Source organism: Neofelis nebulosa, chromosome 13 (assembly GCF_028018385.1).
Source record: "Neofelis nebulosa isolate mNeoNeb1 chromosome 13, mNeoNeb1.pri, whole genome shotgun sequence".
Lineage (NCBI taxonomy): Eukaryota > Metazoa > Chordata > Mammalia > Carnivora > Felidae > Neofelis > Neofelis nebulosa.
Window position 1 is genome coordinate 28,262,758 of NC_080794.1, and position 27,906 is coordinate 28,290,663.

General features: G+C 40.9%; 1 protein-coding gene and 1 long non-coding RNA gene across 2 annotated transcripts in view; both read left to right on the forward strand.

The window, feature by feature from the left end:
- ARID5B (AT-rich interaction domain 5B) overlaps positions 1-27,906 on the forward strand; it is a 179,928-nt gene that overhangs the window by 84,439 nt on the left and 67,583 nt on the right. The window contains exon 4 of the mRNA XM_058696443.1: positions 3,625-3,855. Within this exon, the coding sequence (XP_058552426.1) occupies positions 3,625-3,855 (231 nt within the window). The remainder of the gene's footprint in view (positions 1-3,624; positions 3,856-27,906) is intronic.
- On the forward strand, positions 3,866-19,265 carry LOC131492707 (uncharacterized). The gene is made up of 2 exons (XR_009252247.1): positions 3,866-15,098; positions 15,506-19,265. It is a non-coding gene; the product is annotated as an uncharacterized LOC131492707 (long non-coding RNA).

Consider the following 27,906-nt stretch of genomic DNA (forward strand, 5'->3'; position numbering starts at 1 on the left):
ATTTTTGTGTTCTATTATCAGTACTAGAAATCATAGTATTTCTAAACAAATAGTCCCTCTGTCCCTTGTATTTTTGGCTAAGAGCGCTTGTTTTCATTTGGGGTCTTCTGTGACACCTACAACAATCCTGGGAAAGTGGCAAGAAGAAGGGAATTCGGTCCTATATTCTTTTCTGGATACAGTGGGGGTTTTGATAGAAGCATATACCTAAAAACAAGTTATAAATATATATATTCTTGGGAACCCCAACTTAAGATGTTTCAACTTAACAATTTTTTGACTTTACAATTATGTAAAAGCGATATGCATTCAATAGAAACTGTACTTTGAGTTTGAATGTGAATCTTTTCCCAGGCTGGCGATATGGGCACAATACTGTTTGGTGCCTGCCATCAGCCCCCAGCCACAACTCCCAGTCAACCACACGGTCACGAGGGTCAACAACTGACACACTGGTACCATTCTGTACCCACGCAACTATTCTGTTTCTCACTTTCAGTAAAGTACTCAATAAATAACATGAGATATTCAATACTTTATTATAACATAGGCTTTGTGTTAGATGATTTTGCCCAATCTCAGTGTTCTGAGCACATTTAAGGTAGGTGAGGCTAAGCTATGGCATTTGGTAGATTGGGTGTATTCAATGTCTTTTCAATTTAGGGTATTTTCAACTTATAATGGGTTGTTGAGACATATTCCCATTGAAAGTGGAGTGTGTGTGTGTGTGTGTGTGTGTGTGTGTGTGTTTACACATACATACAGAAACAGAAATCAAAACCCAAACTGAATAAATTATTACACATCTGTGCAAAAGCTAAATTCAGACTCTGAGGTAGTGGTTTCAAAGTTTAATGTGCATGAACTACTTGGGAGTTTGTTAAAAATGTAAATTCCTGGGCCCCAACCTTCAAGATTCTGAGTTAGTGGTTCTCGATAGGCCCCTAGGGCCTGCCTTTTTACAGTTACTCTATGCGATTCTGATGCGGGCAGTCCTGGGAGCACTCTTAGAAGTAATATCTCCAAAATGAATGGATATCATAGGACATATTTCCATGACTTGGACCAGAGGGAAATTGCTAGCTTTTCTTCCAACAGAAAGAGGATTCATGGCTTGGCTTGTGTTTTGGGAACTGCATGAAGAAAGAGGGATAAATGTTTGGAGCTAGGATGAGGTGAAGAGAAAAAAAACAAAAACAAACAAACAAACAAACAACAACAAAAACCAGGTCATTTCTAAGCACGAAAGATAGCCAGGGAGCAGATTCCAGAGAATTAGGGAGAGGTTAGAGATGGCATTATCATGAAAAATGATCAGAGAAAAACAGAAAGAGAATGAAGGGACAAGAAGGAAGTGAAATGGTCCCAAGAACGCAGGTGACATCTTCTGCTATAAAACTAACCCTGAAGCATCCATTCTTCTGCCATCATTCCACCTGAAAAGCAGGATGCCCTCCATCTCATTTCAAGACCACTTGGAGAAACTAGTGCCACCATTGCCCCCGTACAGAAAGCCAACAGCACAACCAAGATAGAATTTTGGAAGCTGTGTATAGATTTGCACAGTATTTACTCTTTACAGACATGGTATTAGGTGACGAGCATGCTGAAATAAGTCCTCAGAGTCCGTGGTTATACCCTCTCTCATCCACAACGTCTTGGACAAATACAGCATAATAATACAGTTGACATGTTGGGGGCCGCTTCAGTGCTCTGGAGTTCTGATGATGTTTGGTGGATAGTTCCTATAAAATTCTTTGTGCTTGAACTCTATAGAAAGCACAGATTTGAACCCAACGTGTGAACTAGGGTCTGGGTCTGCCATAAAAATCTCAAATTTAAATGCCTTGGGGCATATTTCAACATCTTAAAAACTGTACTTCATTTGGGGACTTGCCTTCAATGTAAACATATTTCCTTTTAATTCAGTATGGCAGCTGACAAAGTGACTACCCACAACCAGGCAGGAGTCTAAGAAATGTAAACTGTTAAAAGATGTCATCTTGAAAGCAGCTAAACATCTCCATTCTCGAAGAAGCCTCCAGCCTGAGGAACTAAGTGAACATAATTAGAAATACATCTGGGTATTGGCCTCCTATCTGAAAAGGTCACATGCACACCTTCCACTGGTACTGGTTATATTCTATCATTTGTTCTGTCCTGACTCATTTGTCTCCCACTGGTTACCAGATGGCCACGATAATGTTGGTATCCTTAACAACTGTCTTGTGCAATTCCCTGCAGCATGGTAAGGACTCAAAATATTGAGTGTTTTCCCTTTGGATAAGCCAGTGACATATCTGGGAATTGCTTACAAATGCCCTGACGGAGTGGTTATAAAGAGTGATGGCAGACTGGGTCATGGAGCCCAAATTCAGCTTGACATTGTGCAGGTGGCAGGCTACCAAAGGGGAGTTTTTGCCATTTCTCAGGCTTAAGATGAAGGCAGGATTCCTCCATGCAGAATCTGGTTTTTATAAATAATCACTTAATATAGAGAGGTGCAGATAAACATTAAGATCATTGTAAAAGAGAGTTTCATTAAAGTGGCTGAAATGTTCTGAGCTAAGTTGGTTCTGATGGAGCTGTCACAAGGATGCTTGGGGAGTCCTCTCAGCATGGTTCTCTGAGATGTGCCAAGTTACCAGATGGATTGGAGGAACATTAGAAGGCAGGGGGTAGGAGAAGGGGGGAGGGCAAAGAAGGTGGAGGTATCAATCAAGTTGGGATAGATCATGCTGCAAAAACAAATAACCCCCCAAATCACAGCTTCACTTACAACAACAAAGGTTCCTTTTGTGCTTGTGTTCTGTGTCCATTTAGGATCAAGGAGGGGTCTCTGCTCCATGTGATTCTTACTCCAAGACCCTGACTTGCAGAGTAGCCACTATCTGAATCATTACAGATGCCCAGGACAAAGGGAAGGAGAGTGTTGTCAGTCAAACACTGGCCCCTAAAGTAGCCACTCACTTCTGTCACATTTTATTGGCCAAAACAAGTCACATGGTCACTTGACTCCAGTGGGCCAGGAAGCACGGTCTTTCCACACTACCATAAAGAGAACCAGAAATATTTGTTGAATGGCACTACCCACCACCAGATTTGATGATGATGCTATTTGAACTTATGGACATCTCTCTGGGGCCAGATGACCTTTACAGAGACTTCCAGCACTGAAAGAATATATAATCCAAAAATGTAGCAATACCAGACTCTGGAAATATGTATAAAGAAGCTCCACAAAATTCTGATTTTTCCTATGATGAGTGACTTTAATGCTTAAAATATATATCAGACTCTTTCAAAACAGTTTTTTGGTTCTGCTGCTTTCTGGTGACCCAAACATTGCTTAATCTGTCTATGAGATCACCCCATCTCTTTCTTTTCCCCACTTTTTCTTTTCCCTGTCAGTAACCCGAGGCTTTTTAGTGGAATTGGGTTGGTGAGGTGGGGCTGGGAGAATGCCCACATCAGCCAGACAGAGACAAACATGACCTGGTAGAAGAGTCTCACTGAAGACACATTTTAATACAAAACCAGAGTGATCACTGAAATCATGCCATAACCTGGACAGTTCTTTGTTGGAGGGAAGAAAGTAATGGGAGCTTTTTCTCGTTTGTCTAGGGGAGGACGATGAAGAAACCAACGTGATCGTTCTCAGCTACCCTCAGTACTGCCGGTACCGATCGATGCTGAAACGCATCCAGGATAAGCCGTCTTCCATTCTAACGGACCAGTTTGCGTTAGCCCTGGGGGGCATTGCGGTGGTCAGCAAGAACCCTCAGATCCTGTACTGTCGAGACACGTTTGACCACCCAACTCTCATTGAAAATGAGAGTATATGCGATGAGTTTGGTGAGTCTTTTTTTTTTTTTTTCCTACCTGAAACTTGCGCGTGTGTGTTTAGTTGTTTTCGGTTCTTGTAAAGAGCGGTGATGGGGAACAAGGCTTATTTTCACAATCTCTGTGTACCACCCCTCCCCTACCCTCCCCCCAAAATTATTGTGGCATGAAGTGTCATTGCCTCCTCGGCAGCCTCTGTTTACCAGGGTAAAAGGTTATTATTTAGAATTTGTTGTTCAGTATAGGGTCCAAAGTTGCTTGGTCGACCTTGAAATTGGACTTTCAGACAAGAAGCTTCCGTGTTAGTTCTTTCTTTGAAGGCTTTGGCTATTTGGATGCTGATTTTTGTTTTTAATTGATCACGCCCTTTTCCGTGTTATAAGGAACTATAAAAATGCACCAGTTGTGACTTCTTCAGTACTATAAAGGTGAACAGATAGACTGATGATAGATAGATCCCCATGCCCCTTAATTTTTTTCATATATATGTATGTATGCACATATATATCCATCTTTGGTGGGCACAGTGTATAAAAAATATAGAGAGATTTATTTATATATCTATATTCAGATATCTGTGTATATTTTTATACTTATTTATATATCTATATTCAGATATCTATATATATTTTTTGTACACCATGCCCACCAAAGATGGATATATGCACACATATCTTTATCTGCATCTCTGCCTAGCTGATCAGTCATGTGTCTCTATAGATAGAAGTGAAGGAAGAGAAGAGATATACATTTGGGAGACCTTGCATGATGCAGTGAATGACTGGAGGCAAGCCAGGGTCACATCTCTCACATCTTCATTTTCTCATCTGTTTGTTGAAGAGACTGGATCATATCGTGGTTCTCAACAGGCTGGGCAGGGATATCAGAATGCCCTGGGGGTGCTTTATCAAGCTATAAATGTTCCCTGGAAATTCCTGTACTTACAGAGGCATGAAACTCCCCCACCTACCCCTTCTTTGGGAATTGCCACCATGGAGCGAACAGTATGATGACCGACCCATGCTGAATCTCTCATGGGTCCTGGGGTGAAGAAGAGTCTGAGACCACTGGCCCAGAGGGAGCACTAATGGGGTCCCCTTGAGTTGGAACACTCTTTGATTCCATCGGCTAATGTTTTCCCAAGGATCCCTAGTTTGTGGGTTATTCAGATTCAGATTATTCTGCTAAACAATTGCAGGCCTCAGCATGGTTTGAGAAATCCACTGTATTCATGACCTAGGCAGCCTTCCACCTGTTTCAGGGGGGTGTTGTACGTAGGGGTGAGGATGAGGGGATGATGTATAATACAACAAGGAAGGGAGGAAAGAAGTAGGGCACCTAGGTTCATCGGACCTGGCTTTTTCTTTTTTCCTTACAAACTTTTTTGTCGGATGCCTTTCACAGCTCTGGCTTACTGAACGACTGCCATTCTATAAGAGAATAGTAGTGTTTCTATAAGTTATTTTCTCCTTTTTCCAAGAAGAATTGTTTAATACTCAAATAACCTTTTGTATTCAAGTAGATGAATGTATCCAATACATTTTTTAATACCTTCTCTTTTCAGATCAACCTCTACAAATCTTCCCTTTTTAATACTTCTGTTTTGAGGGTTGTTTTTTTTCCCCATATCCCTGACGTCCAAACCCCTCTGTCCTGCTTGCCACTGAAGAGGTCTGTAAATTTCTGACACAAAATAAAACTGAAAGAATGCTTTCCCTCACTTAAGAGTATTCAAAGAGCATCACAATGTAACATGATGAAAAATGTTTTAACCTTTTTGGCTAATTTAAGAGTTATTAGTCATTGAGCTTGAAAGCTGTTGTGTCTGGAATTGGTAATAGAAAGAAGTTCCAATTTAACAGTGATCACAATGGTTGTTAAGAGTTCCTAAATTAGTTTTAAATGTTCTCACAAACACAAGCATCTGACTTTTGAATGTTTTCCTGAACTTTCTTCTGGTAAAGCTAATTTTAATGCTGTTTTTCTTCTCCAGCCTCTTAAAGTGGAAGCTTTCTTTTGGAATAAAGGTACCTTTAAAGAGCTTTTAGATGGCTAGCCTAATCATTAGAATATTAGATTTTTCTTTAATCTTTAATATTAGTTGAGTTTGTACTTCGTATAGTATTTCATTCTCCTAAGTGGACACCCTTTCCCCCAGCAAAAGAGCTTATTTTGACCTGATTTGCATACCTTCGCCAACATCCCTCCCCCACCTTCCACGTTGGGTCACACATCTAAATTTCCAGAAAACACCCTTTTAAACCTCCAATTGGTTGTATTTGAAAGCAACATGGGTTAAAGAGTTTGTTAAAATGTGGGGTTGGGTTTCTCCAACCAACTAACAGTTGGTAGGAGAACATAAATTTCATTAGCATTAAACAAATGTTCCTAATATTAAACACTGCCAGATGACTGAAGCACTTCTGTCAGATTACCGCGAGTGCCAGGGGGCCCACAGATGAATTTTCTACACAGTATATATTCTGTACCACACGTTTGGTGACTTCAGTAATTGGTCAAATGTAATTTAGGTAACAGTATGCCTAGGCTGTAAAAATCAAATTTTATTAGCCATATCACCAGGTGGGTGAATGGTGGAGCTGATGGCAAAGGGTTTATAGCATTTATCAGCTACACCTTTGACACATGGAATTCATAAATTGCCATAACGTACCTGCAAGGCCTTTCTCAAAAGGACAGTGTCTGCTTTCCTATGATTAAATAATGTTTGTTTTATTAACTAATATATTTTCTGCTTTCTCCTCTTAAATGGGATTATGGAGTGGGGGTGAGAGAGGGCATTCAGAAGATAAATAAAACACGGTTCTTGCTTGCTTGGAGGATTTAAAAATCTAATTGGGGAAGACAGGATTAACACACCTGAAAGGTTAACTAATGTTACAAGAAAGTCAATGATTAAGTATTTGGTGAGTGTTGCAGAAAGCAAGAACAGGAGGAATTTAGCACTGGGCTGGCCGGGGCAGGGAGGGGGGTGATCCTTGGAGGGGGGTCAGGGAAAGCCTCATGAAAAAGGCAAGACTGGGTCTGGTTTTAAAGGACAGGGAGAGGGGCGCCTGGGTGGCTCAGTCAGTTAAGCATCTGACTTCCACTCAGGTCATGATCTCACAGCTTGTGGGTTCGAGCCCCGCATTGGGTTCCACGCCAACAGCACAGAGCCTGCTTGGGATTCTGTCTCTCCCACTCTCTCTGCTCCTCTCCCACTCGTGCTTTCTCTCTCAAAAGTAAATAAATAATAAAAACTTAAGAGAAAAAAAAAAAGGATAGGGAGAAAGGCTAATAGAAAAGTTTTGGAAATACCTAGATCACTGACAATTCATGTCCTGACTCTCCATGTTAAGAATGGCTGCCTTCACCCTGGGTGAACCGTTGGCCTTCCCTTACTTGGTTTGCCCCCAATAAATGGACTGGTGCCTTCTCTTTACCAGGGGGACAGGAATATGAGTCTGTGGACCAGGGCTGGGACGAACCCAGGCAGTGGCTTTAGAGCCTAAACTAGGCTTTCTTGGGCAGAGATGACCCACATCCTCTGTGCGTGTGACAGCCTCTTCCAACTGCTCAGACATCATCACCCCTCCCCACTGTTTCAATGTTGTCCACTGAATAACAGGTTTAATTGAACAATAAAAGTAAGGCTTTTAAATCTACAATGAATCCCTATAAATAAATTCTCCGTGGAATTTTATGAAGCTGTTTAATGAAAAGTTTGATTAGAAACTATTAAAGAAAAATAGAATAGATGAAATTTCATCATTTAGTCCCACATTACAGTGGTGTCATTTTGATTTTTATTTACATTGAGATATTCAGAATAGAGTAAATATATCCTGGTTTTAATTAACTATCCTCCTTACTTGGGAAAGGTTATTTTAGGCTTGAAGGGTTTTGATAGCATACCATCTGCTTTCGTCCCTGTATTTTATTCAAGTCCCTTCCCTGCTTACAGCGCTGTGCGATATCTAAACCTATGACATAAGCATAAATCGAATCATATTAATGGCAGGTGATTGAAAAACTTGAGCCTCGACATCCTGCCTGAATCCTTCCGTCTTGTCAGTTACAATGCTCTTAAAGGCAATGTGCTGTTTTCTCAGCACAAGAAAATGGACTATTTTTAAAACTAAAGCAATGGACTCCCCATTAAAGCATTGTGAAAACTGATTGTATTGCACATGCAATTAGGAAATGAGATTATAATAATAATGAAGGGAAAGTGACATTACGAATGACAATTTTTCTCATAAAAATCTCTCCCCTGTGCATAATTCCTGCCCCCACTGTCCTGTTAGACTCTCCTAGCACGAGGCATTCTTCAACCATCCCCCCACCTTGCTTTTACCTCTTTTTATAATTTGATTCCTCTTTTGTAAAACGCATACCATCATTTATATCATGCTATTGTCTGGACGGTAGGAAAAACATACACGTGCACCCATTTTGCCTATTTTCCCTGTTAGAACAATAAAATGCCTACCAGTTTGTCATGCGTGCTGTTTACATGACTATCACACGATTGATTTCACATGTGTGAAGTGTTGACAGCCAACTCCAAACAGAGGTGTGCACAGTACAGTAGGTACATGGACAACTTTAAGGTACCAGCTTTATCAGATGTAAGGTGGACCCAGTATATATAAATGAGATGAAATCAGTCCGTAAATATGGGTGGAACTAAATGGATTAAGATATGGTTAATTAAAAATATAACAAAAGATACGGTTTATTTTAGTCTGAGTTTTGAATTACAAAGACATAAGACATTCTCCTAAGTTCTTTGCAGTCGGGGTGTGTGTGTGTGTGTGTGTGTGTGTGTGTGTGTGTGTTCCTTGACCAAGGAATGGGATGGAGTTAAAGGAAGGATGTGGTAATTCACCTGAAAAGAGCAGAGATCAGATGGACTGCCGTCTTGGCATTTGGTCCACGTGCAGGAAACCATGAGGTCCTACCCTCAGGGAGAAGGTGGCTACATCAGCATTAAAACGTATCCTTTGCTGAAGCGCAAGGAGCATGGCACCATTTAGGAGAAAGAAGTGCCAGGCTTACAATCAGGTACAGTATTAATCAAGGCTCGCCTGTCTGATTTGCTATTCCTCTGGGCAAGAGATGTAAGTCCCCTCACTTGTCCCATCTTTAAAACCGGGTAGTAATAGCTCATCGCCAGACTCAGACTAAATCTGTATCCACTTGACCAAAAAAAAGTCCTCGTGGTGAATGAAGATTCTCTACTGTTTCTATTAGAACTTAGGACTTAGACAACTTAGAATCATCTACACTGATCTTGCTCTGTAAATAATAAAGGAACTGTTCCTCTAAGGCCCTGGGACTCTTTCTAGAACCATAATGGAAAAGAAAACTTTCCTACTTTTTACAGTATGTTTTAAAGAATCTTTTCTGACTCTGCACTGAACTTTCCATTTCTGTTTTCCTGTTGGGTGAAATAATGACATTCTAGACAAAAGAAGAAAAAGCCAAGGGAGGGAGGAAAACAGAAGAGGGAATGAAACTTTGACTTCTTATGAAAGAAAATTCAGGATGCATAAAATTATTTTGAAGCAGAGGACGAGCTGGACTGTGCCTCTTCCCTCTAAACATCACATGTTTTGCTGGAAATGAAAGGAAAGGCAGTTGTTTTGTTAAGGATCATGGGAATTTGTAAGTGAGTAAACATTTTTTTTTCCTTGCCAAAGTAGGTTTCATGGTCACAGTGGATTTCGATGATCAAATGGCCTTGCTCCTGGCCCCTGTCCACATTCAGGCTTTTGCTGCCTGCCTGCAGTGCCCACTGATCTCCCAAATGATAACAAGGCAGATGTTTCTCTTTAATTGAAGCAGAGTGGAAAAGGAGCCGTGCTTCTTGTATATTGCTATTTATGCAGAAGACCTTAACCTTCAGAGATCTCTCTTGGAGGACTGTTTTGTCTTGGAAATTTTCTAGAGATTCTGTTTGCCATTAGATAGTGGCCTACCCAGGACCATGCTTGGTACTTTCTGTTTATTGCATGTGCTGCCCAAGTAGGGGCAGAGGAATGTTTAAGTTCATCATACAACGTAGTAAATGTAGTGGTATATCGGATGTGCTCAATAGTACATGTAATGATTAACATATGGCCTTGGCTTCCAGGACGCTAAGACACAAAGAGGGCTGGAGAGCAGACCTCCTGGGGCAGAGCATTAGAAGCTAGGGTACCATCTCTGTGGAGGGTTAACGAACAGAATTTTTATGTTGTTACTGCAAGTTAACTTTCAGAGTCATGCTATATGGAATGGGTAGGATTCATGGATTTCTTTTCTATTTTTGGAGCTTGAAGGGATATTTTAAAATAACTGTGGACTCCTTTTGTAGCCGAGGGGACTCAATGGGTTATTAAAAACTATTTGGACTCACGGGTACAACAAACTCTTGTTCACTCCAGAAGAAAGGATTTGTGTCTATATTGGCTAATATTTCACCTAGCATTTCATTTAGAAAAGCAAGAAAGTTATATCCCATTACATTAGCAAGATCAACATATTCCTCTCTAGGGTGAAATAGATATTTTTATCAGTTAACACACACACACACACACACACACACACACACACACCACAGGAAAGAACCAGGTCATTGAAAAATCACAGGCAAATGTGCTACTTAGGGTAGGGATGGTAGAATGAGGATCAGAATAAGTCTGTATTCGCTTGATTTATAAAATCCTCTTGATAGCAAAAGATACCCTCTAAACCCCTTCATTCTATCTGCTCAAGGAAATTGGATTGATTAAAGTTCCTTGGACTGTAGCGAGGCTGTCTGGGGATGCTGGGAGCCCACCACAGTGCCTGACACTCAGTACGTTCTTGTCCATTTATGCATTGCACCAATATCTATTACACACTTACCATGTGCCAGGTATTATTCTTGTCCCTGTGCACACAGTTGTAAATAAGACAAAACAATTTATACTCCTAATGATCTTACAGTGTGGTATGTGGGGAGAAGATTGGGAAAATATGGGATAGGCATGCCATGGGTATTAACCATACCTCACGAGCTGTGAGGATTAGGACACTTAGATGGTCCATGGCAAGTACTACTTAAGTACTCATCATTAACTAAGTCTTCTTGTACCTCTTGCACCACGCCACACAACCTTACCCACCTACCAAGTCCATAGTGGTTCCTCAAAAAAACATTTATAGAATTATTTCATACCTATACAGACTACTGGGGAAATGAGGTATCATTTGCTAGTAAATATCATTCAACAACCACTCATTCCAGAAATACTTGTTTGTCCTTCTGCATGGAATGTGTTTCCCCAGATATCATGGGTCTGGCTTCTTCTCATCATTGCATCCTCAGCTCAGATGTCTGCTCCCCAGACAAGTCTTCTCTGACTTGCCCCTTTTCACGTGTTCCGCTGTACCCCGTCACCCAACATATACTTACCGTCCTATAACTTATCTCTATCTGAGATTAACTATCATATTTGTTTTGTTATATGTTTATCGTCTGTCTCCCCCATCCCCACCTGTGTTATAATGTAAGCTCTTTAAGAGAGGGTTCACGTGGGGCACCTGGGTGACTCAGTCAGTTAAGTGTCTGACTCTTGATTTTGGCTCAGGTCATGATCTTACAGTTTGAGAGTTCGAGCCCTGCCTCCCTGCTTGGGATTCTCTCTGTCTGCCCCTCCCACGCTCGCTCTCTCTCTCTAAATAAATAAGTAAACTTTAAAAAAAGCGGGTTCACAACCCTGTACCCACCCAGGAACCAGAACAATACTAGACACACAGTAGGTGTGTAATAAATATTGGGTTAAATGAGTGAGTGGATGCATAAATACTCTGTGTCAATATCATTGCTCTCCCCCATTTTTTGAAGTAAGAACACTTATGCACAGTAAAGTTGCCTATCAAGTGGCAGAACCAGGGTTTGAACCTAGACACTCTGGCTCAGCGTCCATGCTCTGTACAATGACACTAGACTGCCTTTCAGCTTGGACCTGGCTCAGAAAGATCTTTCCAGCTTCCTAAGATCCGGCTTCCTGGAAACAGATAACTGGTCACCAGCTCTCTAGATAATGAATATACAGTGGGTTCTGTAGGCTTTACAGAGACTGGTGTGTGTTGGAGAGGTTAGGAGAGGAATGATCATGACAATTCAAAATCTGATCAGGAAACGTTGATGCCAGCCACCGTCCTCGCTTGTCTGTATTCTACCAGCCTCCCTGATTCAGCCTTCGCTGGCCTGTGGTCTCTTCTGCACACCAGCCAGAGTGGTGCTCCCCATCTCATCACATAAGCAGGTATAAATAGAGAGCCCTGTGAGAGCTGGAGGTTGAAAGGGGCAGATAGTAAACTGCCCTGTGTTCCCATGGACTCTTTTTAAGGCACGGGGTTGTGATGCTGACAGGACTTTGATTATACACCTCTCTGTAATTTTCTGCTTAGGAACGCATTGGCTTTCCCAACTTGGCATCCTCCCTTAATGAAAAAATTATAGGTCTAATTTCAAAAAATGAAATGTATGCAAGCTTTCCTGCTTCTGTCACTTCTTTATTCCTGTAGCACATAAATCATTTCCCTTCTTAAAATTAAATTTTGCTTGCCATGATCTGGTAATGGGTTTTCAAAGGAGGCAGACTAGCCAAGCTCTTGGCACAGGTGCAGGCGGCACTGCCTGCTCAGGAAATCTTCTCATCGCTGGCTGGCGTGGGCCTCGACTCCATCATCTGGGCTTTATGCTCCCTCTGGAAGTTGCCTAGAAACTCTCTCCCTGAGAGTCTCTTCTCTGAACGGCCTTTTTGGCTCTCCAGTTGCCATCATGGAAGACTGAAGAACAGATGGGATTTGGGCAGAAAAAGACTGGTACGTTCTAATACTTCTGGGTGCTTCCATTCATGCATTGAACACCGGCTCTGTTGAAGGCGGAGGTCCAGGCATTGTTGGGACATGGGTCTCTGCTCTAAGACACTTAAAACTTGAGGTGGCAGAGATAAGACATAGAGTGATGGACCACTATAGATATTATTGTGATCTTCTTAAAAATTCCTCATCTTACCACGAGCAGCCTTATAACATAGTTATTTCGGGGTCACAGACCTAGCACGTTGCCAAAGTGGGAGTTAGCACCCCCACCCCAGTCTGCTGACCCCAGGGGGTACACGTTTCCACCCTAAAGTGACAGAAGCATGGGGCTAAGATTCAGGACTTATTTTGATGTTCAGAGGAGATGATATCTGTCAAGCTTTGTAAATGGGAAAGCTCTGCCATATAATCGGCACTGCAAGGCAGTCCACTAAGGGCTAACCAGAGGAGGCCAAATTGTAGGTGCCCCTGGAATTAAAAGATGTAAAAGAGGGCCCAGATGTCAGGAGAAGGCTCTGAAAGGAAGTGGATCTTCAACTGTACCTTGAGGGATTCAAAAAAAAAAAAAAAAAAAAAAAAAAGGAAGTTATTTCAGGTGAGGAGATGGAAAATACTCCAGACTTTGAAGCTCAAAGAAAGAGATTGTTTCCTCTGCCATTTTTAGCTTTCAGCATAGACGTTAAAACACACACACACACACACACACACAAAACAAAACAAACAAAATACCAGCCTCTGCAAGCAAAACTTTTTTTCTTCCTAGAAGATGTCACCTTCCCCTGAGGGAACCAGTGCTTCTGAGTCCTCTCAGAGACCCCATTGTGGTTAGGACCCAGGGGAAGCCTCTTGGAGGAAAAATCAACTTGTCTCTTATTAAATTGGAAATTTCCCCTTGGGCCTATAAGAAGGAGAAGGAGAGATGCATCAACTTTGCAGCAGGGGGTAAAGGACTGAGGTGCCTGCTTGGTTTCCTGGACGTTTAGGGGCTGCTTCTAGGTTGAAACTGTAGATTCAGAACAATCTTCTAGAACACTTCACTCCGTGTCCTTCTGTGTTCCTCAGTACTTTCTCAAAGTTGCTTTTTTCTTCTGTTTGGTATTAAAGTTAATGGATTCTATTGCATTTCTCTTCCCTAGATTCTAAGCTCCTAGGGGGAGTAAGAATCATGTGTTACTCACCTCTGTATCAACACATGTTTGTGTAAGTGAGTAAAAATCCTGCCAAATGTCAGAAGGCTTCAAATTATCATTTTATCTCCTTCCTTAAAGTCAAGTATTTCTTAACCTCAATCTTTAGCTCATTGCCAATTGATTGAATTCTCAAGGGAAAGTATCTAGCTCAAAGGACATGTTTTTTTTCCTCAACATTTACTCACCTCTTCAAACCAGGGGAATGTTCTTCATAAATCGGTCAAGATCTTTGGTTGACGAGTTTTCATTGGTTACGATGTTTAATAGATCCCGGAGTCTGCACAACCTAGAAGGGTGTTCTCTGAGGAAGTCAAGGAGCATCCATAAATTAAAGCAAATAGTAGCCTGTACCCATAAGTCACCACACTGATCTTTCCAGCCTCTAACCCACAGATCTCAGAATTCGGTGTGAAAATCAAGGAACACTGGCAGGGTCATTAGCATCTAGGACATTGACAAGTTCCAATTAAATGTGGGCTATCTGGATCTGAAACATAATATAGATCACAGTTCACACTGGGATCAGATCAGAAAATGTTGGAAAAGAAAAAGCTTAGCCAATTGAACATTCATTACTAGGAAGATTACTTGGTGGATGGCACTTACACCCTGAGCATACTTTGTGGATTGTTGACTTGCGTCGTGTTCTTTATGGATGAGGATGAGACCTTCTATCTCTCAGGAGAGCTTCAGTGAGGAGAGCTCCATCTTTGGATGAGGCAAGTTCACAACACACAGGGTTTAACAGGCCACACTTTCTTCCTCACAGTTCCAGACGTGAATATTAGGTCTTTATTTATTTTCTTTCTAATTTTTTAAATGTTTATTTATTTTTGAGAGAGAGAGAGAGAAAGATTCAGAGCACAAGCAGGGGAGGGGCAGAGAGAGAGGGAGACACAGAATCTGAAGCAGGCTCCAGGCTCTGAGCTGTCAGCACAGAGGCGGACGCGGGGCTCGAACCCATGAAGCGTGAGATCATGACCTGAACTGAAGCCGGACACCTAACCAACTGAGCCACCCAGGCACCCCGAAAATTAGGTCTTTAAAATAGGAGATAGGGGCACGTGGGTGGCTCAGTCACTGAAGTGTACAACTCTTGGTTTCAGTTCAGATCATGATCTCGTGGTTCGTGGGTTCGAGCCCCACATCAGGCTCTGCACTGTCAGTGAAGAGTCTGCTTGGGATTCTCTCTCTTCTCTCTCTGTCCCACCCCCACTCACTCACTCTGTCTCAAATAAATAAACTCAAAAAATAAATAATTAAAATAATAAAATAGGAGATCAAATATTTTAACAAAGATGACCATGCACAGTGCCAGAAACTATACTCTGTCAGGGTGCTGACCGCTGCCCCATTCCAAGCACAGACACCTTCAGAAAGAGAAAGGATGTTGGTAAAAGTGGATTATTTTGCTCCTTTTCTTTATCATAGTCCAGATGACAGGCCCTATGCTATGGAGAATGCATTCTGTCCCTTTGTTCTTCAAGAAAGGGAGTTGAAATATGTCAGAACTAGAACAAAAGGGGCCACAGGGAGCCCTATTAAAGTGTCTTGCTGACCTTGCCGGAGCTGAGGTGAGGAGGTAGCCTCAGAGAGCAGAGAGACCATAGCCTGGCCTCTTCCAACTGGGGCAGAGGCTCATCCCGCCCTCACACTGGCATCCACAACCCAGGAGAAGAATGTCCTTCACACACAGAGGAGTGTTGATCATACTTTTCAAGTGGCCTTCACCCCATCTTCAAGATCTTGCCTCTGAACAACCTTGTATAACCTCAAGGACCCATGTCCATGACCCCTGTGGGCAGTTGAAGAACTGATCGGGAAATTCAGGAGTTAAACATGAGTGTAGTAGTGGTAAGACCTCAATGGGATGTGGGCATCAGCTTCTCGATCTGCGCTTCTTGGGGCTGTCCCCCCCCCCAAATGGGGCCCAGTCCTGAAGGGCATGGCATCACCACCACGAGATCCTATGCAGCAAACTCTAGTCAACCAGGATCTTGAGTCAACCAGATGCTCCCCATCCCAAATACCCTTTGTACAATATTTCAAGGAGGGGGAAAAAAATAGTAAAACACAGCTCATATGTTTTCCAAAATATTTTTCTCATTATGAAATTATTTCCATTATGGAAAGGACAAGGATAATAATAATAATAATTGCCACTCTTCTGTGAGCATGCACCATATGTCCATATGTCAGGCCTTGTGCTAACTCCTTTACACACATAATCTCACTCCTTAGAGGCCCCTGTAAGGAATCCCATATTAGCCATCACTTCACATGGGAGGAAGCAGAAGCTAAGAAAGGTCACATCAGCCCAAAGTCACACGGCTAGTAAGTGGTCAGGCTGGATTCCAGTTCAGGTCTGTCTGGCTTCAAAGCTGGTATGCTCCTCCACTCTTTGATATTGCCTCCCTAAATATCATTGGTAATCTCATCAGGGTTTATCTATTTCCTTCCAGACTTTTTCCATAGCATTTTTATTTACTTGAGAACATTTTATACATGCAGTTTTTTACCTTAAAATTTTAGCACTTATAAACATTTCCTCATATCCTTATGAACAGTTTCACTAGCACCATTTTAATGGTTGCATAATACTGAATCAAATGACTTTATCAGAGTTTACATAATCCCTTTCTATTAGAAGTTGCTTTGTTTCTTCCAGGGTTTTGTTTAGCTTTGTTGCTTCAATGGGTAATGTATAATTAACACTGTAATGAACATCTTTGTTTATAAAAGCATCAACATTTTGATGGTTTCTTTCGGATAAATTCCAAGAATCTCTTATTGCCAAAATTATTTTCCTTCTCAGCAATAGCAGAGATATCAGATAATCAGAGCCAGCCCAGTGCTTGGTTACAATCAGCCCTATCTACTGAACCTTCTATGGCTATGGTTGACGACACTGAGAACCCAGTGTTCAGAATGAAGATCCACAGTTTCTGTGTGACTCTAAGGCACAAGAGGAAAAAATTTCTTCAGTGAATACTGGGGGACTTAGGCAAGAAAGTGAGCTCGGGCAAAGATCTTTGGTCTCCCGAAGAACTCACTAAAATTGTGATTTTTAGTCTCAGACCTCCTGAATTTGAATGGGCAATGTCCCGTCACCAACATTTTAATCTTACTTTATGCACACTTAAGACTGAGAGTCAGTGTTGCAGGAATGCCCAAAGTTGTAGTGGTGGCCATGATGCTGACGAGTGGAAGTTGACAGGGTAATGATTACTGCCAGCTCTTCCTTCCTTAATTGCTTCCATCCAGGTGTGATGGCAGAACCCTTGAGCTGCAATTGCACTGACGTGCTAGGCTGAGATGACAAATGGCAGCAGAAGGTAGGGTATGTTCCCCGGGCAGTCACGGGCTCCCGTAAAAGGCTTTCCTTAAGGAAAAGTGCATGATTTTGGAGGGATACACTCTAGTGCTATGAATTACCCAGAAATAGGAAAAAGTGCAATGTACCAGAAAAGGCCCTTGACTGGGAGTCAAGAGAACTGAGTTTAGAATCTGGCCCTCTCACCAAATATGGAGCTTCACCAACTCAGTTAATTCCAGATTTCCAGTCTTACCTCTGAAATGGAGGGTTGGACTGGATTTTTGAGCTTTTTTGGATTTCCGCCCCATTGGAGGATCTGAAGGAAGCTATGAGTCTTCTTCTCATGAAAGTGTGCGCACAAACATCATCATCATCATTACCATCATGGTTTTGAACAATGTTAGCAAAAATTAACCTATCAAGCAAATATAGGAAATCTGCATATATTTCTCAGGATTTGTCCACTTATGTGAAACCTTAGGTTATGAACCCCTAGACCAGGTGATCTTCCAGATCTCTTTCTGTCCTCACATACTTGCATTCTATCTGTGAAACAGATCATGATTTGTAACGATTCTCTGTCAATGTTACATTTCACTACCTAGGGCAGCTCATTTCCTGAGAATTCTGGGTAATTAAAAAAATAACAATAACTCCTACCTTTTATTGAGAGTGTACTATGTGTCAGGCACTGTATTAGGTGTCTAAATAGAGTCTGTGTCCCAAAATGATATCTATTTAATGGATCACATATATTTTATATGATTAATCACTTTAGTGGAAGGTTTAGTGAAGGTTTAAGGTTCAATGTGTATTGAGCACTTAATATATACATCACCTCCTTAAATTCTCACAATACTTTGATGTAGGTAGTGTCCTGTTTTGCAGATGAAAAAATTGAGGTTCAGAGCTATTTAAGAGGAAGCCATCCACCAGCAAGTGGTGGAGCTGGGATTCAAACCCAGCTTGGTACTCTCCAGCTAGTGCTCCTGTGGGGTGTGCTGCATTGCTGTCCATGGTAAACGGGTAACTACTCTGATTCGCGTGAAGAATGATTGCAAGAATCCAAAGTGTGCTCAAAATTTTCGACAAAAGGGATGCAAAAAATGTCCCCACAGAAGTTCTTCACATTCAGCTGCACAGTCTTTGTTTCCAACGCCCAGCAATATCCATTTAATGAGGCATGTGAGCCTAAGCATGATAGCTCGCCTTAGCCTCACCTGACATATACTGGGCACCTGCTGAAGGCGAGGTGTTACACTGGCAAGACCGGGGAGTGAGACATCCGGTGTGTGCCATCAGGGGCACTGCATCAGGCCCAGTGTTCCCTCAGCGTGCAACACTGGCTCCATTCTCACAGTGTGCTAAATAGGGCAGATTTATGGCCCATGGGCCCTATCTGGCCCATTGCTGTCTTACAGAGTTGCTTGTTTGTTTAATTTTTTTAAGAGAGAGAGAGAAAGAGAGCGAGCACAAATGGGGGAGAGGCAGAGAGAGAGGGAGAGAGAGAATCCCAAGTAGACTGTGCACAGTCAACACAGAGCCCAATGCGGGGCTTGATCTCATGAACTCTTGAGATCATGACCTGAGCCAAAACCAAGAGTCAGATGCTTAACCAACAGAGCCACCCAGGTGCCTGATGTCTTATAGAATGTTTTGCTGAGCGCTGCCACACCACACTCATGTGTCTCTGTCTCGTCCATGACTGTTTTTGTGCTACAACAGACAAGTCGAGTAGAGTATGCCCTACAAGGCTGAAAATATTTACACTCCTACCCTTTACAGAAAAATTTGCCGATCCCTGATACAGACCAAACAACTAGGTACTATATTTCATCCAATCTAAACATCATTTGTAATACACATCATTTTCATACATACTGCCAAGAAATAAAAAGCATTATCACTGTAAGATGCTGTCCATTTGGGAGGCCACTGATTCTGGAGACATTGAAATGTGATAAGAACTGTATGCCTTACACTTGAAATTTGGTACTTTTCAGAGAGATATTTTAGAGACATTTTTTAAAAATGTAAATATGGATTGTCATAAAGACTATTTTCCCTTTCCCATTAAATCAACCACGTGTTGACTCCCTGTGAAACCTATAATAACAGACCATGTGATGGGACCCAGTGAATTAGAAAAGTGCTGGCTTTTTGGCATCTGTCTTGCCAAAGACTGTTGCTATTAATGAGTAGAAGAAATATTTTGGCATTGTTCTCTGATACTATTTTCAACTCCTGTTAGTATAAATATTTAGGGTGTTGCAGCACAGTGGCTTGTGTGGCAGTAAAATTGTTAGTTCTTTTATCTTAGGGCTGGAATATTTGAACAGTATGCTTGCTCTTAAAATGTGTTAGGCTGCGTACAAAAGGCTTTGTAGTAGTTTGGAATGGGAAGCTTCTTAGATGCTGCTTATGGTCAGATTCTTACCAGTCTGAAAAATATGCTAATTACATACAGGGCTCTGAGCGAAGAGTGAACTCAATATTACAATTTTAAACTTCCTCAAAGCAAAAACAAGACACCACTTAAGGTGAGATGGCGATTAATGCATTAACAGTACGTGCCCGCTGTGTGTACACAAACTGATCATTGTGTGTTACACACATTTGCGTATTCGTGTAAACTGACCAGAGAGCATCCATATTTGCAAATGTAAGTCATGGTTTTATGTTTTGTTTTTCCTTCAAAAATAGAAATTTAGGAATTCTGAGTCAGGCCACTTATTCTTTGGCTAATTTCAACTGCGGAGTAAGTTATTAATGACCCCCAGATGTTGTTTATAGTGACTGGATATTTTCAGTTGTGAAGTAATATTTTCTTTTTTTGTGTGCAAGTGATATTTCTTAACATGCTCTATGGCATCTGAATAAAAGTTTGATGGCAGAACAGTTTGCATGTCCAATGTAATTGCTTCTAAGTGAGCTCTTCATTCTTCACATTTTTAGCTCTAATTGCTTTTTTTCCCATATGTCTAAAAATAAATATTTGCAAGTTTTGCGTTCTGCTACTCATTGTAATACATAAAATATTTGTACACTGAGCAAAATTCACTGATAATGTTCGCAATGGGCTATTTAGAGAGAGTAGGGTTTGTGTGGTAAGAGGAGATAAAATACGCTTTTATTAGTATAAATGCCAAAGAAAGCCATTTATCATATTTTGAAAGAATATTTTTAAAGGAGTGGCCAGATATTTGACCTCTGGGACTATTTAAATAGATTCAGTTGGAAAAAGAGATCCTGAGTCAAAAATAGTCTGTTTTGCTATATAATGGATATTATAAGTGATCTTTGGAAGGTGGCAATTAACTTTTGATTATCAGGGACAGGGGCCCCACTATGTAGATGATCCAAGCCCCCCGACTCCCTGGGCAGGCCTCCTCTGCCTCCTCTGCCTTCATTTGAGTTTATTCCAGCTCATTAGCACCTCCACCCGAAGGCTGGCAGAGAAAAGGGGAAGAAGAAAAAATGAAATCACTTGTTCTGCTCTTAATGGCCTTTGGAAAGAATGGATCATGAATGAAATAGAAACTAGTGGGAAAAATAAGCTATTGGATTTTCAGTGTTTTCTTTTATCCTTGCCTTCCTTCGTTGACACGAATAATCAATAGTTGGCTTAAAGACTTTTAAATGAACTGTACCTTGGAAGGCTTTGCAGTTATAATAGCAATATTATTCCCTTTACGCTCCCAAAGACTGGGTGAATTCCAGAGAGGTAAATATTGCCCAGTCTGCATGTTGGCATGTTTCTGAGCTTGCTGCCTTTGTTTTTCTTCTTTTTTTGGTAAAAAACAAAACAAAACAAAAATAAAAAAAAAAACCCACCTTCTCCCAGTCAGTTTTTATGCACAGAATTCTGCTTCCCCTGTCCCCGTATTAAATCTAAACAATTATTTGTGTGTGTTCAGATATACGCATCTGCTTGGCCGCCATATCCTGTGATCCTGTCCATGATACTGACCTGGCGATACTTTGCATTAATGAAAGTTGGCGGGTTTGGTGTTTCTCATCATATTTGCCTCTTAATGTGTTGCTGTATTTACAGTTCACCCAGAACAATGTGTGACAAAGGTTTGCTTTTAGCATAACAGCTGCCAGATTTATACCACATCTCAAGGTTCTATTAGACGTGACAATAAAGCAATTCTTCAATGTTTGCATTACTTAGCCATCTTTTTGATATATATTCTTTAAGTTATCCTGGCTACGTGCATCTCAAATTTCAGTCGCTCTTTTGGACCACCATGCAGCCCAGAGCTTTTGAGCTTTGTCTTGGAAGCTCCTTCCATCAATCAGAATACCAAATTTACATTGTTAGGTTCCCCAGAGGTGTTAGAGCCCTGGATCCAGCAATTATTGTGAATAAGAACCTTGCAGCCAGGGTGAGTGCCAACATTCCAAGTGCTAGCACAATGGAAAAGAGAAGTGGTTTATGTTAGAATATGGTCACATTCTTCTGATTAAACCCACTCAAAAAAGACAACATTGTAATATTTTCCAATGACTGTTTATCATGAATTACGTCAGCCTTCGTTTAAATTGCTATTATTTCTCCTTAATGCTTCTTGGTGCCTGCATAATTTACAGCACTGGCAGCCTGGGGGACTATGAAATAACCTTTCACAACCAACACACAATAGTAAAGAACATGGCGTTTTTGTTAATTATTATAGGACTCCTTTAACTTTTACAAAGTGACATAAAATATTGTTGAGGTATTTATGGTTCAAGCTACTTTTACATGGATCTATTTTGCTTCTGGCTAGTTCTTAACTAAAGCAATCATTTGTGGTTATTAGGCCGCCGGAGATATTATGTCAGAACTGGTTTAAGAGTATTATTATGTATCACATGTCTTACACTACATGTCAGCACTTGAGACTGTCTTTCAATAAAAACAAATGTAATTTTAGTTTGTGCTCTTTTAGGGATCAGTGATTTGTAAGCTAACCTGAGTTCATTTGAAGGTGTCCCAACCATTCGGGAGGGGGCCTGTCTCAGCCTTCCATCCTACCCTGTTAGTCGCTTTCCTGTGGATTTAAGGCCTGTCCAAAACAAACTTTGGCAAATGTTTAATTCGGAGTGAAGATTTGCTTCTGGGGAGCAACAGAATTAGCAAGGACTAGTTAATTGCCCATGGCTGAGCTGGTTTTGATTCCCCTGTTTTGTGGTTATTCTTATAGATTTCATAAGCACTGGGTCATCTAGCTATGGCCTTCTGAAGAAAAGGGGAGAGTCCCAGCCCATAGGAGGCCCTACCTCACACGTGCAAAGGGGCTACCCCAACATTCTGGAGATAAGTCTTGGGTAAAGTCTGGTAGAAGCAAAAAGGATGGGAACAGGGTTGAGTTTCCACAAAGCTACACTTCCAAGCAAACTTTGAATTAGTATGTCACTCCCCAGGGTTCCAAATACTGTGCATATTTTCCAGTCCTTGCTTATTTAAAGCAAGAAAGGAAGGGCGTGCCAGAAAGTTTTACAAAGAATGAAAACACATTAGTGACTCATGTGAACAATTACTGATTTTCTTAACATATAATTTCTTAATTACTGTCAAACAAAATAATTTGCATGATAATATTTTCCCCTCCCCACCCCCATCTGTGTTTAAAGAGCCATAAAATAGTGATCAAAGAGCCTGTTTGATCAATAGTAGGGAAACTTAACTCCTTAATTCTTAGGGATTGATGGGATTCTGACATTTGGATATTCTTTAGAATAATCACCTCCAACACAATGGGCAAAATGAGCTTTCCAGTAAAACAAACAGCTTTGAAAAGAGCTCGGGGGCATTTTCTTTAGCTTGAATTCAAGGAGGAAATTGTGACTTTTATGAAACTTGCATAAATTTACATGTATCCTGTCAGAGTTTTAAAATTAGACAACATGCCTGAATGCCCTGGAAATGAGTCTGCCATCCAGATTTAGAGTGCTTTTAGCTTTTTTAATTAAAGACATTTCACCAGCCAACCCCAGAGAAGAAGGGAATTAAGCATTACATAAGAATGTAGCAAAGTTTGAGATTTAATGAGTGAATATTATAAATTTATAAAGGAGATAAAAGGTGTGAAAGAAGCAGTTATTGGGAGTTTTCTGCGTTGTTTTTTTTTTTTTAAACACAAAAAAATGGAAGAAGTGAAAGGGCCAGGCTGCCATTTGCTGTAGCCCTCGTTCTGGAACTGGTTCAAAGCTCGCAGAACTGACTGTGGGCTGTGAGGCTTGTTAATGAGCACTTGTGGCAGTGAACTGGGATCATGGGCTTGTCACATGAATATATATACACACATATATATAACTCAGGAGATAGAAGACAAGAATTGTTGCTGCCGTGTGGTTGTGAGAAACTCAAAACAATTAAAATCATCCTCGAAACTGCCTTTATCAGAACTCCAGTGCTGAACCCTACAAATGCTCATTTTGAATTCTTTAATAACCATTTCATGGTGAAATATCGTTATTGAAAATTGTTTTTAGCTACATATGTTATCCCATTTAAAAAACTTAGACTAAATACTGTCAGCCCATGTTTGCTTTCCTAGCATGTTATTCATTTATTGAGAAATTCAGAATGTAAAACATCTGGGAATAAGCTGCTGTGTGCAAAGTCATCTTTAAAATGTGTATATTTCAGAACTTCTTTTGTGTATTTATTTAGAAATATGGGAGAATTCTGTAAACATGTTCTGGAATATATGTAGCATTTGAATATGAAAGAGAAAGTTGGCATAACTGAAAACCCAAATTTCATTTTCTATAAATATTACTCTGTTGGAGGAATGGGTTTCTGAAATTAGAAAATTCAGATTATGGTTAGCGATATTTACAGGGAAGTAGCTCTCTTTGCCCTGGACTAATGTGTGAACCAGAAATGTCCATTCTGACTCCTTCTGGGGTGTGATGTGATGTTTATGTCTAAATAAAGGAGTTAATTTATTTCAGCACTTCAAGGCCCACGTTGGAGCTTCACAGACCCAGTGGTGTAGATGTAATAGAGTCCGACCAGAAGGGCTGCACCGCTGGGGTGTTAATAGCTCCCTGGTTTTGTTCGACAATTAGTCCATATATTTTATGGCTGGGCCTTTAAGAAACTGGCACCATCAGCACAATCACAGTAATTGGAAGATGACACAACATAGGGAGGAATCAGGAAGGGAAGTTATTAATGATTTGTAATTTTCTCCTTTTGGAAAAAGTAGAAATTAGACCCAATATCGCAGAGCTCTGTTCAATTCTTGTTAAATTCACATTCTGTAACCATTCTGGTAGCTCTGAAGCCCCAGGGCAATTCCCTCTGCCCCGGGCTCTTTAATCCTCCTCTTTTTTTTTTTTTTTTTTTTTTCTGAAATGGAATTCATTCTTTGTGATATGAGCAGAACTTATATAATTTTGTTGGTATTGTCCAGTGGACTGCACTAGATGAGCCCCAACCTCCTCCAAACACCACTTTCCTGGGTTTCTAAAACCCATTCTGTGGATGAGATTCTCTAGGCAGCATAGGGGTCTCCAGCTAAGGGGCACTCTCACTTTATTTTAACCCATGAGGGCCTGAGGTCCTTCGAAAACCTCCCTGTTTTCCCTGTGCCTGTCAGCTAATACAATCCCTCATTTGTGGCTTTGGCTCTGGACTTGAGAAGATTTGAGGGCCATCATCAAAGGAATATTAAAATCAATGTGTTTTCCCAGGACAACAATTCCCTGGGTCTTGTAAAGAACTAAAATGACAGAAAGGAACTGGGAGCGCACTTTCTGGCAAGGAAATTGACTAAAAATTTAAACTAAAAATAAACAAACAAAACCCCTCAGTGTGAACAATCCACAGAGATCTCCTGTAACTGGAGTACAAGGTTAAATTTGTTCATTGACCAGAGCAGGAAAACTCATTGAACCACTGTCAAGAACAAACCATCTATTCTCTTAAGAGTTTAGATGAGGTCTCTAGATCAAGGAAATCCTGGGAATAAGCCAGAAAGACATGCCTCTGTGTTTATCTCTTTCTTCTGCCTGGACTTTCAATACACTGGGGCAAGTCGCCAAGTCCTTCCCCAGCACCTAGTAGGTGTGGCAGAACCATGTGGTCTTGGATGATTCAGAGAAGACTTTTGAAGATTTTAGTCCCTTGCTGTGGATAACACTTATCTGTTCATTAAAGTGAACACACTTTGTTCATTGGACATGCTTTGCTAGTAGATGGTCAAATGTTTGAAAGTAACAAGATACTTATTAGAATATTCATCAGTTCAGACTGTTTATGGGTTCGCTCCTTAAATTTCAGTGAGGGACCTCTTCCCCCAGTGCCTCCTTCACCATCATTCACATTATACAGTTGACCGCCCTGAAATGAGTATTGCTGCCTTCAGAGTTCCATGTATACTTAACAGACAGTCCTTTCCAGTCTACTCATACCGACTTGACCAGATGGCTTATTTATACACATCTGGGCAGGTCATTGCCACATTTTGAGGCATATTCTTATACCAAAAGAATGAAATACTGAAGTGCTGAAGGGATTGGTCAGTTTAAGTTTGCTGTAGGGGTAGAAGCTAGACAATCAAGTCAGAAACAACAGACTCTTATTCAGAAAGTGGGGGGGGGGGGAGAGGATAAGAAGGATAAGATAGCCGTGACTCTATAAATAGAGACAGATAGTGAGATGTCACAGTAATCAAGTGAAGGGAAGACTATAAAGTTAATAAGAATGGTTTTTTGGACAAAGTCAATAGGGATATTTCTGATATGCCAGTCAAGCCACAAATCTTTGAGTGGTAGCTGTTCTGCCTTTAACTTGAATGCCCTAGGCACATTGGAGAGCACAGTCTGTTTAGGAGAGTTAGTAGATATTCTTGAACTGATCCATAAAACAAATTGTGAATAGAAGAATAAGATGCTAGCTGTGTTAGGAAGACTATATGCAGTTGAAAAAAGTTAACAATGGTGGCCAGAGTGGTCAGAACAGCTTCCTGAACGGTCTTTAACTGAGACAAGGTCCACAGTATTTGATGCACTTGTGCTGTTTGAACCTGATGAGAGTTTATGTCCCACCTCTAAAGGATAGCATTCAGAGCAGCTCATTTTGCAACCTACTGGGTTGGATGAAGTTGTGGGTGAAATAGCCTACAGAACACAAAGCCATAATCCATGGAGATGCAGCCTTTGGTTGGAGATTATGGAGGTTTTATGGGTAATTTTTCACACCAGTGTCCCCCTTCCAAATCATCAAGGTAACATTTAGCTGATAAATGTGATTCTTCCTCCAAGAGTCCTTTGAATGGATGGAGGAAAGTGATATGAGCCCCTTATCACAGATGAAGAGACAGTGTTATTGGGACTCATGGCATAAATGTGTTGCTGGAAGGGTCTGTAATAAACTTAGCTCAGCCACTGTTGATACTCTCGTGTTCCAGTGATAGGATGCTGGCTAGAGGCTCCCCGTGGCCCTGAGAAGTGGAGCCATTGCTTCAACATCACTATTATCTACTCACCTCTGGATAATAGATAATAAGTATTTAGGAAGTGTACCCCCCAATTTTCATAATGCTTGGTCTGCTTTCTTGTTTGTTGTGTTGTTGTAATTTCATTGTTGAGTTAACTTTACTGAGCTTTCTCATCTCATATAGAAGAATGACAATGCCCATTTTCCATGGTTCCCATAATTATGGGCCAAGATCATATATGAGAAATGTTTAGCACGGTGGTCCTGCTGTGCTAGGACTGTTTATTGCTATTAAAACAATAACAATAGTAGTTATGATCAAAGTCACAGAGAGATCGAGCTGGTGGTTCCTTCTGCTGCTTCACCCATTTTGTGTCTTCCATAAAGGTAAGAGACAGCATCCATAGCAACATCCACCCAAATATATGGTGGACATTGATTTAGGTGCTTGTGTCATAAGCAGCTTCACATTCAAGCCTCAGTCTTCTTAGCTTTGCGGCACCTGAGTAGCTCAGTTGGTTAAGCATCTGACTTCAGTTGAGGTCATCATCTCATGGTTCATGAGTTCAAGCCCCATGTCAGGCTCTCTGCTGTCAGCACAGAGCCCACTTCAGATCCTCTGTCTCCCTCTTTCTCTGCTGCTCCCCTGCTCCTTCATGCACACATTCTCACTCTCTCTAAAAAATAAATAAGCTTTAAAAAATAATAATAAATAAATAAATGAGCAAGACAATCCCCTTAACACAGAGCTCCTTATTCACCCACCTGGCTATTCTTTCTGTTGAGGCCACCATTCATCTATTCAATAAATATGTTTAGGGAGAACTTATCATGTACCAGACATTGCATTAGGCCCTGAGTCAACGTTAGTGAATGAAAGAGATGTAAGTGCCTGGTGAAGTCTGGAGTCTAGGGATAACAAGCAAGGAAATTATTATTATATATATATATATATATATATATATATATATATATATATTATATATATATATATACAATACACACACAAGCACACACACAGAATTACAGGCCATGATAAGAGCAACAAACCTAAAAAGATTGCTGCCTTGGTTCAATGAAATACTGTATGTAAAAATGCGTCATAGGCTATAAAACGTAGACCTTCAGAGACTCTTAGTTTTGACTAATGTAACACCTGCTGTCTTTATGGCAGCCAGTGGCTACTGCACATGCTCAGTGCCTGAGATTGAATGGTGACACCACCAGTCCTTTTTTTTTTTTTTTTTTTTGAGGCT